We start from the raw sequence: 18,526 nt of genomic DNA on the forward strand, positions 1-18,526 counted from the left end.
TGTGATTCATAATCGTTTTCATTCCAATCATCAGCTGGCGTACAAAAACATCCGCAAAATGTGACACAGAACTAACTCTGCCACACCTACCTACTTGAAAATTAATTATATGTCACTACACATTACTAGAGAAAACACTTTATTATTTTCATCATAGTAAAGATACATTCAGTAGATGATTTATTTTGTTTCTTGTGTAGGTACGACTTTTCCCACCTCTCGTTCCCACCGCTGCAACTCCGGTGTACCCAGGATCTACAGCTTGTGTGTCATAAGAAATAAAGCATTAGTGAGCTTCTTGCGCTGCTTCTTTTTGTCCCGAAACAGCGGAAAAGTTTGGACATAAAACCTCTTATTACAAAAACTTAAGTAGGTACCTACCTACTAAGTACCTACTTATGTCAATTTAAACCAGAGTTCAACCAGTCTAACTTTTTGTGAGGGGAGAGTGCTCGATAAAAGCTTAAAATCGCGAAAAAATAAGTAAGTTTTATGATTTTCTTTCTATTTTGAATTAAATAAACCATCCACTTGAGTATTGTATCTTGAGTAAGTAGGTCCTACTTACCTATAGAGGGTCCTACTGTATTCCCACCAACTGCAATATGTTTTGAATTTCGCGAACAATATCAATTCTACTCCAAGGTCATAGTTTTGCAAAATTCTAATTTCGCTGCGCACTTACGTGTAACTTGCGTACGGAGCAGGCTGGCTGTCCAACGCTAAATAGGCTAGTAAACTCATTATTTACTTTAAAAACTTGATAGATGTAGAAAAAGCACTTATTGGATTCATAAAATAGGTTTTATACCTACCTACCATTCCGTATATTCTTCCCTGGTCAGCCTGGGGAGAGTGCGTACTTAGTCCAAGATTTGGACTCCAAAACCTCATTTTTATCCCTGGAAGTCGTGCTTCTGCAATGGAGACTATATAGATGATGATGACAGGTAGGCAAACGAAAGACATCAAGGTAAGCAATTAATAACTAGGCACTTACCTAAGTAAGTAGGAACTTATACTTACTTTTAATTAAAATAGTAAGACACGGGTCTTAACGCGACGTTTAATAATGAGTTACATTATGTACTCAAGTTAAGTTAAAGTCAAGTTAAGACCCGTGTCTTACTATTTTAATTGAAATGGAACGCGAAAGTTTAAAATCGTAGGTACTTACTTCTATTCTATTCTAAAAAATATCTCCCATCTGCCACTGGATCCGAATCCTTTCCAACATAAATATCCCAGCTGGCCCGCGTCCAGCCCACAAGTGGGATCGATTGACACGCTGGGCTAATTCAGTTTCAAGACTCAAGTGATTCTGTTTGGTTTTGTTTATAGAAATAACATTTGTTATCAATTAGCTTTTAACATTGATGTTTTACTGTATTTATTTGTTGATATTTTCGAGGTACCTATTTAAATATTTTTTTTGCAAAAGTACCTATAAGTACCTAGTATTACTCCAACGACATAGATGTACCAAGACCGTTATAGACATAAGTACCTACTATTTATTTATTTATTACCTAATATTTAGTCGTTACATTTTTGGATACTTAAAGTAGTGTCTTAAAGTCCACAAGGTGGACCGACGACCCCATAAAGGTAGCGGGAAGGCACTGGATGCAGGCAGCCACCAACCGGCCATTGTGGAAATCATTGGGGGAGGCCTATGTTCAGCAATGGACGTCCTATGATGATGATGAGTGTCTTAAATCATCTATACTCTTTTTGTAGTAGGTAGGTACGTCTTATAACTCTATAATCAGTCGAATAAAAAGTTTCCCACCAAAATAACACTAAGAAATCAGCCTGTCTAGTGGCGGTGGCTGTGTCTGCTCATGCAGAAAAATCTTAATTAGTTAATTGACAGGGCCGTACTTAGAAATTTTAATAAATAGACACCTAAGGCTGGTTTTAGTGTCACGCGGACTGTCAGTGCGGATCGCTCCGCACAGCCGATCTGTATGAACTGCTAGGGAGCGGAGCGGTTTCTCCGGACCGCATTACTCTAAAACGCTCCCTAGAAGTTCATACAGATTGACCGTGCGGAGCGGGTCCGCACAGGATGGTCCGTGTGAAACTAAAACCAGCCTAAAGACCGACGTCTCCCCGTGCGCGTCCCACGCACAAGCCTTAAGCTGGGCCTGGGTTGCACCATCTTAATTTAACTTTAAAACCGTCAAAAGTCTGTAAAATTCCATACATAAACACCGGTTATGGTTATAGTTACTGTTAAAATAAGGTGGTGCAATTCAGCCATAATATGCCGGACCTTAGGAACCAAAGGTACATCATTAAAGTGGCGCTGTGCAACATATTGAATTTGAGGGTACCAAGTCCTCGCTCACTCAGTCCGTTAGGAATGAAGAAGACTGACTGACATTAAAATTAGGTCCTTCTACCTTCACGCAAGGGTTGAGGAGAGGCGTCTCAAGACGATTTCAGCCTACCGTCTCGTGACCGTATCGGGACACTTGCGCGAAGACACTAGCGCGAAAGACATTTGCGCCCATGGACACTTGCTCAGTAATAACTGATGTGCTGAATGTATACCCAGAACGCATATTAATTATTGACATAGAATCCGCAACAATTTTCAAAAAAGAATAAGAGGAGTTATAAGTAAACTGCAAGTAACAAGAAGTCAATTGTATCTTGGCCCCTACATTTCGCGGAGGAGTTCGATTAGAGAATTAAATTACTGGACTATTCCCACCTCTCGTTCCCACCACTGCAACTCCTGTGTAGCCAGGATCTACAACTTGACCGCCAATAAAAACCCAACCAGTGAAGGTCAAGTTTGTCCCGGGGGAAAGTTAAACTGTCCTTGGACCCGCAACGAAATTAATCAGAAGAACATAGGAGGTGTTCTAAGTTAAGGTTCGACTTCCCTCCGTTGCAAAGCGGATGACAGGTGACAAACAAATGTTTAGTAACCTCCATAAAAAAGATATGCAGCACGGAAAATAAACATTAATTAACGATTAGAGAAACATGTGTGCGGTGAGATAGTGGCGCCCTCTTGTCAATGTCTTGTTTAATGTTTTCTTTTTTTGTATTTAAAATGTTGGTTGGAGAGGCACCCGCTGAAAACCAGCGTCGGGGCACGTGTGCATGCACGCGTGGCTCGATTAATGCTGAGCGGGCGCCTTTTTGGCACAAAATATGCGTGTATAGTTTTAAGTCCCTTTGTTCTGTTTTTTGTTTTCTTTTGTGTCAAATAAAGTTTTACTTATTCTCTTATTCTTATTCTAAACAAAACGTGAATAAATGGCCCCCAGATTCCGCCCTAACTACGGCCCTGCCTCCATCTGCGTTTTGTCAGCCAATAGAGGCTGTCCCATAAACTAGCCCCATAAAATATAGACGTGCTAACACCGCAATTAACTTGCGTAGATTACGGCGTATGTTTAAGCCCGTGTTTTTAATCTTGGAAACGTTTTTTATTATGTTTATCGAAAATCTAGGCTGTTTTGACAGTAAAGAGGGTTATGTTAGCAATATTATCTTCTTAAAAGCAATTAAAAATGGTAAATATGATAAATGAGATTTGTATTTTGGTTCTGGCACGAGGACTATTCCCACCTCTCGTTCCCAACGCTGCAACTCCTGTGTAGCCAGGATCTACAGCTTGACCGACCGCCAATAAAACCCAACCAGTGAAGGTCAAGTTTGTCCTAGAAAAAAGTTCTGTCACTGGACTAAGTAGGTACTCTTCTCGCGACTAGTCTGGCGAGCGTGGGCAGTGTAGGATGATGATGACGTCATGATGTATGGTACACTATAAAATGACTTCATGATGAAAATATTTTTTGGCAGACGTATATAAATAAACAAACCCCATAATGGTTGTTATTATAATTTTAAAAGCCTGTCTAGACCGAATTGAAATGTTTAAAAAACCGAGTAGGTAAGTAACCAACATTGATTGATATTTTAGCGCGCTTTTCTGCGGCCATATTTACGACCTGTCAAACGTGACGAACGTCCGTCGGTATCTGAGGTGTGTTTATTTATCCAATTTTACGGCAGACATAACAAATTGGATAAACGTCGGGCGACCCAGAAGGCTGTCTGTTATTTCGAAAAACTAAGGAATTGGACAGACGACCTCAATACCTCATAAAGGTTGCAGGAAGGCACTGGATGCAGGCCGACGCCACACGTTCAGCTGTGGACGTTCTGTGGCCGATATGATGATGATAATGATGGTAAAGGAATTAAAAACTTAAGTAAAGCAATTGTTCTTGCAGGTCTCTGTGTAATCTAAATAAGGTACAAGCAAAATTAAGACGAAAAAAGGTAATTTAGGTGGAAGAGCAGTCGCCCGGCAGCGAAAGGTCGTGGGTTCGTATCCCCCCGCCTCAGGCACTTCGATTTTTTAAAGTTATTAAGTAATTTACAATTTAGTTACTTGTTGTTATTGTAACCACGACAGATGCGAGTAGGTTAGACACAGCAGCACACCAAAAAATAGTTTGTTTCGCCTTTTCTTCAGACAACAAGCTATGGTCGCAAAATAAGCAGCTTAAATGCCCATTTTCACCATCAATCCCTAATTTTTAAGTGACCCCTATGGTAGCACTTAGCAGGAATTTTGTGTGAATAGGGGTCACTTAAAAATTAGGGATTGATGGTGAAAACGGACATTAGTTCTCCAAAATGACAAGTCCATACGGCAGAGAAAAAAGGTCTTTTAAAAAAGGAAAATCAGCCCAAAATGGCGCCCAGTTTTCCACCATAGTCCGAATAGTTGGTCCATCTTTCCAAACTGTGTTCCGTCACAAAATAGAAATTTCTATTTTCTGGTTCCATCGACGTTTTAATTGTTTCACGGCTGTAATTACCGTCTGCATTTGTTTACGTTGGCTTAAAATAGATTTCACGAGGAAAAAATAACACACAGAGGCTGTAGAAAAGGATTTTCTTTAATTTTTAAAAAGCAGAAAGTACTTTTTGTATGTTAGGTATTATGTATCTCGTTTTAAACTTATTGAAAAAATAAGACACCTAACATTAATACTGAAAGTTATGATGGTTTACTACCTAGTTAATTTAAATTATTATTGACGGGATTGCCACCATGTACCTATACTTACCTTATTTCGAGTTTCCGATATTTCCGCACTGCCATGCCATGGTCACGGAGTAACTAACTGTCCGCGGTTATAGTTAAATTACTATTTAAAAACAGTGTCCACTACTTTGTCCCACCAACAAAGAAATGAAAAGTAACCATAATATCCACAAGATTCAGTCATTTTGGGATTCCTGAAAGACAGGGAACAAGATAAGAATAGCGAATAGTGCAAATTTCTCTCCAGCTCATACAGTTTTACATTAAACAAAAACACCTCCATGACTCATTCATAAATAAACAATCATAGCTCCTCCCGCCAATTCACGAAAATAAAAAAATAATAAAACCCCGCGAAATTAGCAGCATCATATTTATTGACGCACTCGAAGACTCGAACTGACCAATACAAAACGCCCCTTCGATAATCTAAAAATAACGCCGTCGTTGTGTCTGATCATGATACTCCAGTAGCCTGGAGTCCTCCATTGAGCTTTGACAGCTGATAATTTTCGCGCGCTTTTACACGTCAGCCATTTTTACTTTTTCTTTTTTCGTGCATAGACAAAGAAAGTTGTGATGCGTGAAACTTTTTTGAAAAAAAAAAAAATTAAAATGGCGCCACAAATAATGCGATTTTACGTGTTAATTTTATTAATTTCTTTGTGTGTGGAAAGTAAAGGAAAATCCAATGAGAATGAAGATTCGAAAGAGTCAGTCGAGAAGGTGCCGGAGTTAAAACAATACAAGGTAGTTAATTTTTATTATTTAACTAAAAATTACATTCACACTTACTACTGGCTTAAATTTATCGTTTGAATTATAGGAAAAATAATTTTATTAATAGATAGATAACTAATAAATTTTATTAAAAGAAAAATCCTCTACCCTGAACAAATTATTAGTTTTTAAGTATCTTAATAATAATAATTAAAATATCTTATTCATTTTTTAATTTGATAAATAAATAAACTATTTTTTTTATTACGAGCGACAAGGGACATTTAGAAATAACGAACAAAAGTTTGGAAAACAAATAATAAGGCCACTGTACCATTTTTGGCCACTCATGGTTGATTTACTATAAAAAATACTATAAAATAAAATTAAAATCATTTCATAGTTACAACTGAAAATTTTAATAAAAGATACACTATGAAAATTCTTAAGTAAGATATTTTATAACACACAATAGCTCTCATTTAACTTAAAATACGGATTACAATTCATATTTGCTAATTATTGCAATAGATTCTTAAATGTATGTTGCCAAATAGCTTACAATAAATTCTAAATTTCAGCACGTCGTTTGTTGTATAACGCGCCATTAAAATAATGTTATGAGTTTAATTTTAATTGATTTCTGCGAGTGTAATAAATGCATCCAACTATTATGTTTGACACAATGTTAACAGTTATTAGTTATTTTTGTCAGTTCGTAGCAAGGTCTTTTCTATGGGATCATTAAAATTTCGAAATCCTCATAGGTTCTTCTGATTAATTTTGTTGCGGATCCAATGACAGTTTAACTTTCCCCGGGACAAACTTGACCTTCACTGGTTGGGTTGTTGGCGGGAATAGTTTTTTCGTAGATACGTCGTAAAGAAATTTACTTTTTAGAGGTACGAGTAATATGAAACCCTTATCAGTAACTTATCAAGCATGTACGTACATTCATGGAACAATATTAGTTATTTAGTTATACAATAGTCCAATGGTTTTATTACATCATCATTTAATTTTAATTTAAAAAACTTAGGGAGAGGTTAAAACATGACTCTTTGACAAAAAAAACTCGCACAAACTAAAGAAAAACCTTTTTCCACCAAAAAAATCTTTCTTTCTTTCAAAAGTCAAAGTCAAAATTTCTTTATTTGTTTAGACCTAATAAATAGTTCTTACAAATCGTCATTTTGCTCTTAAGGAGCCTCTACATGTCTCATAATCTTTTTACCCTACCAGCGCTTCGAGACCAACATTTGGCAAGTGCTGAGAAGAAGCGCCGCAACAAACTCACTGTCTGCCGGTTAATATAAATAAATAGAAATAGCAGTAGTAGGTACATTCGATTCAGGAGCAAAAGCTGGGTTCAACAGACATACCTACCTAGTTATCATTGCTACTTTTTCCTCAGCCTATTATTTTAGAATCGTACCAGTCTAAACAATAGTAACTAGGTGACCTACTGTTGAGTTTATCTACTAGTTTATAGTCCTACAGTAGGTCGAAAGATAAACAAGTTAAGTTGTAAACAGGCAAACAGCTGGTAGTAATAAATGTAACGGTGAATGCATTTAACTATTTCGGACTCTAGATCAAAGGACACAGTTTAACTATCCATAAACGTGACAACAATGTAAGATTTACCTGACAAATAATGTGGTTAACATTGTAACTTCACTCCGATGCGATAGCAGATTCCCTCGTCGTAAAATACAGCCAGGCTCTTCCCGCGATCTTTTCCAGATCGTCGGTCCACCTAGTAGGAGGCCTGCCCACGCTACGTCTTCCAGCCCGTGGTCGCCACTCGAGAACTTTCCTGCCCCAACGGCCATCGTCTCTACGAGCTATGTGCCCCGCCCACGGCCACTTGATTTTAGTCGCGGGAAGAGCCTGGATGCGGGCAGCGCAGGACCGTTCATTGTGGAAAACCTTGGGGGAGGCCATTGTCCAGCAGTGGACGTCATTTGGCTGAAACGACGAACGACGAAAATACAGCCAAATGTTGAACGTGTAGCATCTGCCGGCGACTCCAGTTGCATATGTCGGAATAAGAAAGCATGCTAATGAAGTAGCTGGCGATGAAACCAGACATGATTTTAATACAAAAAATGGAACAACTAAACATTTGAATTTGATCCTTTGGTTTAAGCAACAGTTTGTGGAATACCTCGAAATTCTATTACTCATGCTGCTGTACTGGTGTGAGGTCTGTACCTCTTTGCGTAGGTATTCGATAAAATTCGATACCCAGCCTTCGAAATCAACGATAACGTGACGACTTACGTGGAACTTTGGCGAATGGGCAAACAAAAATCCCCATGCGCTATGATTCAAATTCAAACTGATCGTATCGCTTATAATGAAGAAGAAGTGAATCGCTGTGTCGCATGCAATGCTCCAGCCCGGGAAATGCTTGTTTATGCATTCCCACTGACACTGACTAATGGGCACAACAAGTGGGTTATGATCCACACTACCCTCCATCATCCTAGCTTAAACAAGGAATGCCTTGAGAAAATTGTTTTTAATCGCTTTTTGGAATTTTACTTACCACCACCTGCCTGCTATGAAAGAGTGGTAGGGACACTGACCTCAAGTGACAGCTGATTTTGTGTTCCAATTTGACGCTTCCGTGTCCCGAGAACTATTTTGACATTATGGAGTAACCATAGGAGTAAGCAAGAAAGAAAATAACTAATTTTAGTTCCATGGAATCTGTGGCCTACACTGCCAAAATGACGAAAATCGAATAGGCACTAAAATATTTAAATGACCAGTCCAGTCCAGAGGTCAATGGGTAGGGATAAGACCTGCAAGCAAACCGTTTGCCCCTCTTTTAGATACTAAAATAAAAACTTAACAGGATTTTCGTTGCATCTCACCTCAATTCTGTTTCTTCTTAAGCACGCGTGTGCAGACGGCATTGAGCTATTCCAGAATTTATTAAAACATAAGAGGGTACTTCTCATTTACACTCAAATTTGATGGTCACACAATAATAGTTCATAAACGGTATAAGTTAGAACAATAACTTTGAAATCAGGTGATAACATATCTATTTAGCTACATACAAAATAAATTTTATCGTAATAGAAGCAAAAATAATACGAAAACATCACATGAAACGATACAAAACGGGGTCATTTTTCGCGTTCTCATCGTGTCACACCTTCGGTTGCAATGAAACATTTGGTTACTGCATTCACAATTTTCATTCAATTTGTGTGTAGTATATACTAAAATCATCGTAATTAAATATACTTTCCACACAATAGTCAAAAAAATATCTTCTTATAATTATTTCGAATTGAGGAAGGAAAATACGTTGGTCACACGATTTTAGGTACCTAAAATTTTGAGTAATCATACAAGATTGCCGTTAAACCGAATACCATCAACCAATCACTGTGTTCTATTTGGTTAACGTCAGTCGCGCTCCTGCCATTGCGGAGGTGAGATAAGTCGATCGTCGCTCCGCGAAAAAAATACGTAACTTTTTGTGATTATCCATAGACATTCCGTCGCTTGCTTGATCAATATTTTCTACCTCTAAAATTTAAACAATTTAATTAAAACTTAGGCCATTGAAAACTTAATATGTTAGACTTATTTGTGTAGTATTCGACTTGAACCGTTAAACTCAAATTTAGGGATAATGAATAAAAAACTAAAATTTTCGTCACCTTCGTGGCATCACCTTCGTGGTGTTTTATACACGAAGGTGATTTTAGGCCACGAAAGTGATTTCTTGCGTTGGTTTATTTTAAAATATAATGACTGGTGTTTAAGTTTTTACAATATTTTAATAACGAATAAATTATACGTGTTAAGTAGAGTTCAGTACATCAATAAAAAATAAGGGCCTCGTATTTTTTTTGTCTGTATGACTGTATGTATGTCTGTATATGTGACTGTGTATCTGTTTGTAAGATAAATTTAATCTGAAGTTTGAGTTAAAAGTTGTACAACAAAAATACGAGGCCATCTGGCCTCAATAAATAAACATATTTTTTGTTGAGGGACTGATAAGTTAAGAGTTATTTTTATTGAGGTACTGATAATCCTTTTTTTTGCTTCTTTAGCATTTCAGAATGCCACCAGTATCACCCTTAAAACCAATTGCGTAGAATCTTGTAACTTAGTAGGTGACGTTATCGGTAAAATTTTATCTTGTATTTAAGTACCTACCTATTTATATTATGTTATTGCCATTTATCTATGAAAATAAGACAAAATATATGTTTTATAAATACTTAAGAGTCATTTACAGTAGTAAAGTTTGAAAAAAATATTGCTATGAAGTACAGAATCACTTTCGTGGCATCAAAAAATTCAAAACGTTAAAGCTTCCAAACCAGACTCACTATTTGACTGATTTACTGAGAATACACTCTTTACATCAAGCGCTACAGTTTTTGTTTACAAAAAGTTGAAATAAGTTAAAAATAAAATTTGCCACGAAGGTGACGATGAGAACCGTGGCGATGAGAAATACCCAAGAATAACCGCGAATTGCTGTTAAAAATAAAATGGCGGAATAAATTTTGACGTGCGCGCCTTTACGGCCGCATCGGACGTTTTAATAGCGAAACTAATTTCGAAGCTACAATACAGGTAGAGAACGTAGGTTCTTTTATAATATACTAGCGGCCGCCCGCGACTTCGTACGCGTGGATCCCGTTTTACCTCCGTAGGGGTGGAGTTTCGTAAAATCCTTTCTTAGCGGATCCCTACGTCATAACATCTATCTGCATGCCAAATTTCAGCCCGATCCGTCCAGTGGTTTGGGCTATGCGTTGATAGATCACTATTTAGATATGTATCAGCCAAATGACGTCCACTGCTGGACAAAGGCCTCCCCTAAGGATAAGGATTTCCACAACGACCGGTCCAGCGCTGCCCCCATCTAAACTCTTACCGCGACCTTCAGATCGTCGGTCCACCTAAAGATCTGCCCACGCAACATCTTCCAGCCCGTGGTTACCACTCAAGAACTTTTCTGTCCCGATGGCTATCAGCTCTACGAGCTATGTGCCCCGCACTGACACTTAATAAATGCGAGCTATGTCGGTTACTTAGGTATTCCTGTTTTTTGGTTTTGTCTTTTTGGAAAACATATTACTTCTAGGAAAGAGCCTACTGTCCACATCTACTCACAAACAACACATAATGCACGCCTTTGCGTCATTGTTACAGAAAATAAAGTTCGAATTAAAAAACTATTACAAAAGTTTATGGCGACGCGAGAATAAATAAAAACTGTTTATTTTTGGGTTCTGTTGGACGTTAAAAAAATAAACAATGTATTTTTAAATAAATATTTACAGCAAAAATAAATTCAAAAATTTAAATCGATCTGGAAAAACATTTTAGAGTGTAAAAAAATATGTAGTTCAAACTAACCTCTGTGACCTAAAGGTAATCTAAGAACACCTTCAGATTTCCAGCGGGGCAGATTTTTTGTTTATTTGTTAGGTCTTTTAAGTTGTCGCCATAACAACAATGTTAACAGCATTGTGTTCCGGCAGTTGGAGGTAAAATAGCCAGTTCTTCTCGTTGATGATAAACTTAGGGTGAAGCGCGCTTCGAAATTCCCATCAGGTTAGATGCATAAAAAATCTCATAAAACTTTTTTTTTTTTTCAAAAAAGCACTTTTACACGTCCCAGTATTAACCCTACCACTGCTTCGAAACAATAAATGGGCTAATGCTGAGAAGAAGAAGCGCAAGAAACTCAGTCACTATTTGTCAGCATCCTTGCAGGCCAAGACCTTTTTCGTTGTAGATAAAAAATGACGTGTAAACCTTGCCAAAACACGTCGTTAAACTTGTTGATAATAAACTTATTTATAAATTAATTATCCGCCCAGCGGGCTAATTCAAATGCATTTGTCGAGAGTAGAAATCGTCTGTCAAATAATTTTCTAGTAATCAATTTTGAACTGATTGTCAAGGTAATACAGTTGAAAATTGAATATCAAAGCCAGACTACGCCTAATGTCAGATCAGCCGATGGTAGATGCCAAATTTCCAATATCGCGTACGAAGACGGAGAACTTTGTCAATATAGTGGTACATAAGGGTCATAATTAGTGGATGCCGACGATTTTCGCGCTGTCATCTCAACGACTGCCCACCCTTGTCGTTAGAGCAGTCGACTGGATAGAAAGCATGGAAATAACATGGTGATTGATAAACTAGGTGCAAATAAACATATTTTATAAACACAGAATGCTTTTTGCTTAAATTTGAACATAAATTTACCATAATAACTTATTACACTTATGTCTGGATTTGTAAGCAGAAATATGGATAGGTACCTACTGGATGGAGTGGATGACATAGTGGATGGAGTGTTTTGTAAAACTGCAAAAAAACTTTACCACTAGCTGCTACTAACTGTAACTTACACAAACTTCTGCCGTTCACCGCTAGGGGCGCTGTGCAATCTGCCATACATTTTGTACGCACTTGGTAAGGTTAAACTTATGGTAGAGCTACAGAACTTTCATATAATAAATTATCATGCGCAAAAATTAGTCTGTTTGGGCCCGCCATACACGGACAGTTCGAGCGATTAGCCAGTGGTCAACATAAAGGCACGGACCGCTTTTGCAGCCAGTCAACAGCTTGAATCTACCATTGATAGGTAACTGCTGGAGTAGTTGGTAGTGAAACTGCTCAACAGGTCACAATTTCATTTTCATTCAAATCAGTAGCAACATTGATTTTGAGGAAGAGGAACCACTGCTACTTTGTAATATTTGCTCGAGCAGTCAGTATAAAATATACCTGGCAACTGAAATTTCACCGTGCCGAAGTAGTCACAACTGCTCGAGCAGTACCGTGTATGTGTGTAATGTGTATGTAGAAATCAGTTGCAGCTAGAAGCTGTCGTAATTGTGTAAGAGTGCCTAAAATGATTTGTGTCTTAGTTTTACTGCTATAAATTTATACTACCCATACCAATATTATAAATGCAAAAGGAATCTGTCTGTCTTGCTTTCAACCGATTTTGATGAAATTTGGCATAGAGATAGTTTAACTCCCGGGAAAGGACATAGATAGTTTTTATCCCGGTTTTTGAAACAGGGACGCGCACGGTAATGTATTTCGGTGACAGACAAAATTCCACGCGGGCGAAGCCGCGGGCGGAAAGCTAGTATAAGTATTATAACCCATGCTTAGAAAGGCACGATAAATGTTGGTCTGGGCTAATATCTCTTTTCGTCATTTTCAAAGGCTTTACAACAGTTTTTAACTGTATTATCACATTGTAACACCTATATTACTATTATGGAAGCAATAAACGTATTGAGTATTGAGTATTTGATAAAATCTAACATTAAGACTCAGAATACGGAACAAACCAGAAACCGTCAACGGGCGTAAATGTGTATTCATATAAATTACTCCAAATCGCACTAATTTGACTTTAGAGCAATTAGTCAATGGCCGGCGCGCGCATTGTTTACATATCCGTCAGATTGACACTTTATAATTAAATTATGCCGTCTTGTGCCGTTCCAACATGTAAGAATGCTACTGGAATTACGAAGAAAGTGCATGGGATCATGTTTTATCCGTAAGTAGCACATTTCCAATTCATTTTAATTAAATAATAATTTTCAAAAAAAATCACGGTTGTATTTTGTAGGTGTTGCCACAGGTCAACGGAATATTTTACCCTACTTTTTTATATTGAATTACATTTGTCTATAAAAAATTCACGCGTTAATTTTGTTAGCGTTACCACAGAATAATGGAATATTTTCCCCATCCTTTTTGTTTTAATTAGTTTTTAGTGTAATTTCATCCATGACATGACAACCTGATTAATTAAATTATAAGTGCCACTTGTGGTCTAAACTGAATAAATATTTTTGATTTTGATTTGATTTTAATATATTGAATTAATTTATAATATTACTCCCTAATAATGAGGAGATAATAAATTACTATCGTGAATTTCATACTTTCCCATTTATTCAAAAGTAAGGCATTGGTATCAACAGATCAGCAGCAGCAATATTTGTATATTTTAATAATAATTTTAAGTAATTAATTATTGCTTACATACTTACTCTGATTTTCTTTCAGGATACACAGCCAGAGTTGCCTCGCAATCAAATTCAAGTATTGGTGATGTTTTTGATTTGGATTCTGTTTTTGACTCCAAGAAAAGTTAAACTAAAAGCACTACTGCGCCGTAAACAAATGTTTTGTTGTCGATATGTTTACATAATAAAGAACCTTAAGTTTCTTTTTTGTTTTACTTGGCATTCTAAAATTTATATTCGACTTTTGTAATTGACTTTTAAATAACATATTATACCTACATATAGTATATTACACTATTTAATAGAAATAAATAATCATCTACACTTAGTTACTTCGGAGTAAAAATTAAATTCATAGGTAGGTAGGTACTATCTATGCCTATGGCCAGTCATGTCGTCTCGTTCTATCGCAAAGAATCACCATTTGATAAGAGCGAGAGCAAAAACGGAAATGGATAGTTAACACTGTGGCCGTGTGTACTTATTTCACTTACTTATTTTTTACTTGTTTAACATCTCTTTAAAAAATTACATAATTTTACCCCAAAAATGGGGGTGTCACACGGCGCTAGTAACACTAAAGGGGGTAGAGGGGCGCGGGAGGGGAAGTATTTTGGACACAAGTTGCCGCGTAGAAATGTTATCGAACACTCCTTCTGGTTTGTTCTGTATTCTGAGCATTAAGATTGACCCCTTCCCTCGCACACCCACATCTCTCCACCTAGATTAAATTATTGTCATTATTTACTGTGTTCATTTGATTTGGTGCATAATCTGAAAACCATTTAAAGATTTAACCATTTACAATGAAAATAATTAGCTCGAATTCGTATAGTTTTTTTTATTTGTCATTTTTGACAATTAGTGTAATGTTTTAAATAAGACCGAAAATGATACGATTTTCTTTATGGTTTTTGTATTAGTTTGTTTTTAAAATTCACTTTATAGTAAATTACAGATAAATCCAGATTTAATCACAGTGTTATTTATTAAACTAGCTGTGCCCGCGACTTCGTCCGCGTGGAATAATGACTTTGGGTAGGCACTTTTAATAATTTAGTCTAATTATTTTACAAATAGCTTTTGCCCGCGACTTCGTCCGTGGAGAAGTCGAAAACGTTCTCATACGATTATTTTTAAATGTTTTAACGTTATTATCTAAATGTTTAAATACTTTTAAAATATAAAAATCAGGTTAAATAAACATGAAAATATTTTTTTCTTATATTTTATGAATATGCAGCTCGGCCTTTGATCCGGTGAAAGTTACTCGGTGGTATTATTTTTTTACAACGAAATCGAAAACTACACCTACCGCAGTATTATTGGTAAACTTTTTTTTTATATTTTCCTACGGGTGCTAGAATCACCAAGCTTCCAGCATGCCACTGGCCGTGGGAGAAGGAGCTTTTCCTCAAGACTACTCCCACTACCTCAAGGGCCTCCGCCAAAACTCTCGCGCGAAAATGAGTTTATGTATACAGCGCAAGCAGGTGCCCGCGGCATGACTTTCATGCATTACTATGCATTGTTGGGCGAGCGCACGCAGCGGGCACCCACTCCGAGGTTATGTGGAGGCCCCTAGAGTATGGTAGTCGTTAACATGACGTCATGATTGTAAAAAAATGCACTAATGAGTAATTAATATCAACTTTGAAGCAAATCACCACTAAAATAACTTTCTACCCCTTTTTAACATAGTTAGGGGGTGCATTTCACTAAAATACGAAACACGTCTTCCATTAATTCTGTTATAGAATGCTTATGCAAAATTTTAAGTAGATTGGACGAAGGAATCTCGTTATTTCATACAAACTTTGCCCCTCCTTTTTACCTCCTTAGGGGTAGAATTTTGGAAAATCCTTTCTTATCAGATGCTTACGTCATACAAAGAACACACCGTCCAAGTTTCAGGTCTTTACGATCAGCGGTTTAGGCTGTGCATTGATCCATCAGTAGCGCGCGTAGTACCTACTTGATCATTATTTTGCTGCGATGTGATTTTAAAACTGGGATATCTCCTAAGATATTTATTGAAATCGAATGGTGTAAAGGGCAAGAATGTTTAAAATTAAATACTTGTGGTGAATAATTTATTTATTTGGATAAGGATTAATATCATGTTTATAAAAACACCTTCGCAAATAATGCATTATTTTAAAACAGATTTTTTTTGCATAAAAATGGTTACTATGAGCCAACCTTAAAAGATAGACATATGCTACCGCGGACTTTTTTAAAGAGCTTTTAATGGGGAACAATCCTGTCATACATGATTTTTGCGAAACTTTAACCGTTTACGCAGCATCAGCTCTCAAAAGGTAAAAATTCATTGATTTGAAATATTCTTGATTGGTGCTCCGCTCCTATTGGTCTTAGCGTGATGATAAATAGCCTAAAGCCTTCAGGAACTAACGGGCTATCCAACACAAAAATAATTTTTCAAATCGGTCCAGTAGTTCCTGAGATTAGCGCGTTCAACCAAACAAACAAACAAACAAACTCTTCAGCTTTATAATATTAGTATATTATAAATGTCTTCATTAAAGTAAATATATTATGTAATTTTAACAGAGGGACTTATATTAGGCTGTCTTTACATAACTAAATTATTATTTTATAGCTCTAATGTAAACTTTCATCAATCATTCCTCCCTCCAATCCAATGACATATAAAAACATCTTAAAGATGACCTAAACTCTATGCCTAAACTGAACTGTCCCACCAAACTCATTGATAAGGGGGCGCTACCGTCGTTCAACTATATAGTTTCCAACATGGCAAAAAATCGGAACCAGCGATCCGGTATTGACGGTGGCGCCCCGCTGCCAATGTCAAGGTTTTATTTCTATCATATTTTTTTTACCACCAAAACTGTCAGATGCTATTTTTCAAATAGCCCTATCCTACTATTTGATACAAAATCTAACGAAATGAATACTTTACATTTCTTGTGGGCTGCCCACAGGGAAGAATTGCGGAGAAGGCGGAAAATGCGAGAATTAGCCAGAATATATGAAGAAAATTTTGAAGACATGCCAGAGCTTCTGTTCAGGCAACGTTACAGGCTTAACAAAGGCCAATTTCAGGAGCTTTGTCATATATTGAAACAGGAAACCTCTTTGCGGGGAAATACAATAATTTCTCTGGAATCCAAGGTTTAATATCTTACATAATATTATTTAAATGCGAAAGTGTGTGTGAATGTATGTTTATGCGAGTATAAAGATAAAGATACATTTATTTGTTCAAACATGTGTAGGTACTACATAAGGTGTTAAGTCAGCATTTAAAATGGTATCAACATGTCTTACCTTTGCGGTGTACAAATTAAAATTAAATTAAAAGAGTATTATGAATGTTACTCTTTCACGCAAAAACTACTGAAGGGATTTTGTTGAAACTAAGGTAAACGGCTACTAGTTCGTGATAGTACGTAAGTTCGTAAGTTTTTTTTCTAGCTCAAATAATAAGCAAATGGAATATTATTTATAAAAATTCTTCATGTCTGCAAAAACTCTATTATTTAAGCTATCTAAAAAACCAAGTACCAGCATTGTGGCGCCAAAAATGAGAGTAATACGAAGCTTCAAACTCTCAGAGAGCCAAAAACAGCCGTGCGGCTTGCAAAGGTTGCTCTCACCGTAAGGTTAGCGCTCCAACTTCTTAAGCTTATAAAAAGGCGAAGGAACGTCCATTTAAATAAAACTTGTAATAGTGGTTTCATGTGTTCCTTGACAATTGATTTGGCTTAGAAAAAAGTTATATGAAAACGTAGAATTCCTTTAAAATTGCGATTAATTGACTCACGAAATAGCGTACATATTATTTTTCGTGTGGCCCCTATTTCGTGACACTACCGATTCAAGGATATTATGGATAACATTTTGATGCTTGGTTTTTAAATAATTATTTATGATAATTTAAATGTAAGTTATGAAACAAATAATGCATTTATTTAAGTTTCTCGTGACCTAAATTCGGTATATGTTTCGTTCACTAGAATTTATATGACACGAGTTTGAAGTTCACATATATGACCAATTTTAAGATAAATTAGCATAAGTAGTACCAGCATAATTTTGGTTTTATTTCGATTTGTTTTATTTATCTTTGTTTATTTGTATTGTATATGGGATAGATAATAGTTAATTGACACATTTTGACAATAATCCATGAATTTTACCTGGGGAATTTGGAATAATCAGTATCACGAAACAAGGAACCGTATTATTGTTACTTTTTTCCAAGTTCGTGATATATAAATGTATGGTGTTAGGTACTTTTATGACACACACCATCAAAGAAATCGACATATTTTTTAGTTTTTAATACTTACCTACCTAAGAAATTAATTAATTACTTACTTTTATTATGAGTCATTGGCGTATCTGGGGTTATTTTCAGGGGGGGGGGGCGCTACCCTCACTTGAAACAGCTCCAGGGGTGGGATTATGGGGAGAAGGGGGGGGGGGGGGGGGTTAAAACTCAAAATGTTATGGGTACGAAGGGGGGGGGGGGGTAAGTCCCCCCACATTTCTAATGGTTATATAAATATTTTCACATATCGCTAGAAATAACAAATCAAAATTGTATGGGTACAAGGGGGGGGGGGGGGTTAAGTCCCCCCCCCTCTATATTTCTAATGGTTATATAAAT

At 36.6% G+C, this 18,526-nt stretch overlaps 1 protein-coding gene across 2 annotated transcripts in view; it reads left to right on the top strand.

Moving 5' to 3' along the window:
* The first annotated feature begins 5,482 nt into the window (after positions 1-5,482).
* LOC135086170 (uncharacterized) overlaps positions 5,483-18,526 on the top strand; it is a 29,078-nt gene continuing 16,034 nt past the window's right edge. For both annotated transcript variants that reach the window (XM_063980974.1, XM_063980975.1), the window contains exon 1: positions 5,483-5,833. In XM_063980974.1, coding sequence (XP_063837044.1) covers positions 5,663-5,833 — 171 coding nt within the window. In that variant the 5' untranslated portion in view covers positions 5,483-5,662. The remainder of the gene's footprint in view (positions 5,834-18,526) is intronic.

The sequence above is a fragment of the Ostrinia nubilalis genome, chromosome 30 (genome assembly GCF_963855985.1).
Source record: "Ostrinia nubilalis chromosome 30, ilOstNubi1.1, whole genome shotgun sequence".
Classification (NCBI taxonomy): domain Eukaryota; kingdom Metazoa; phylum Arthropoda; class Insecta; order Lepidoptera; family Crambidae; genus Ostrinia; species Ostrinia nubilalis.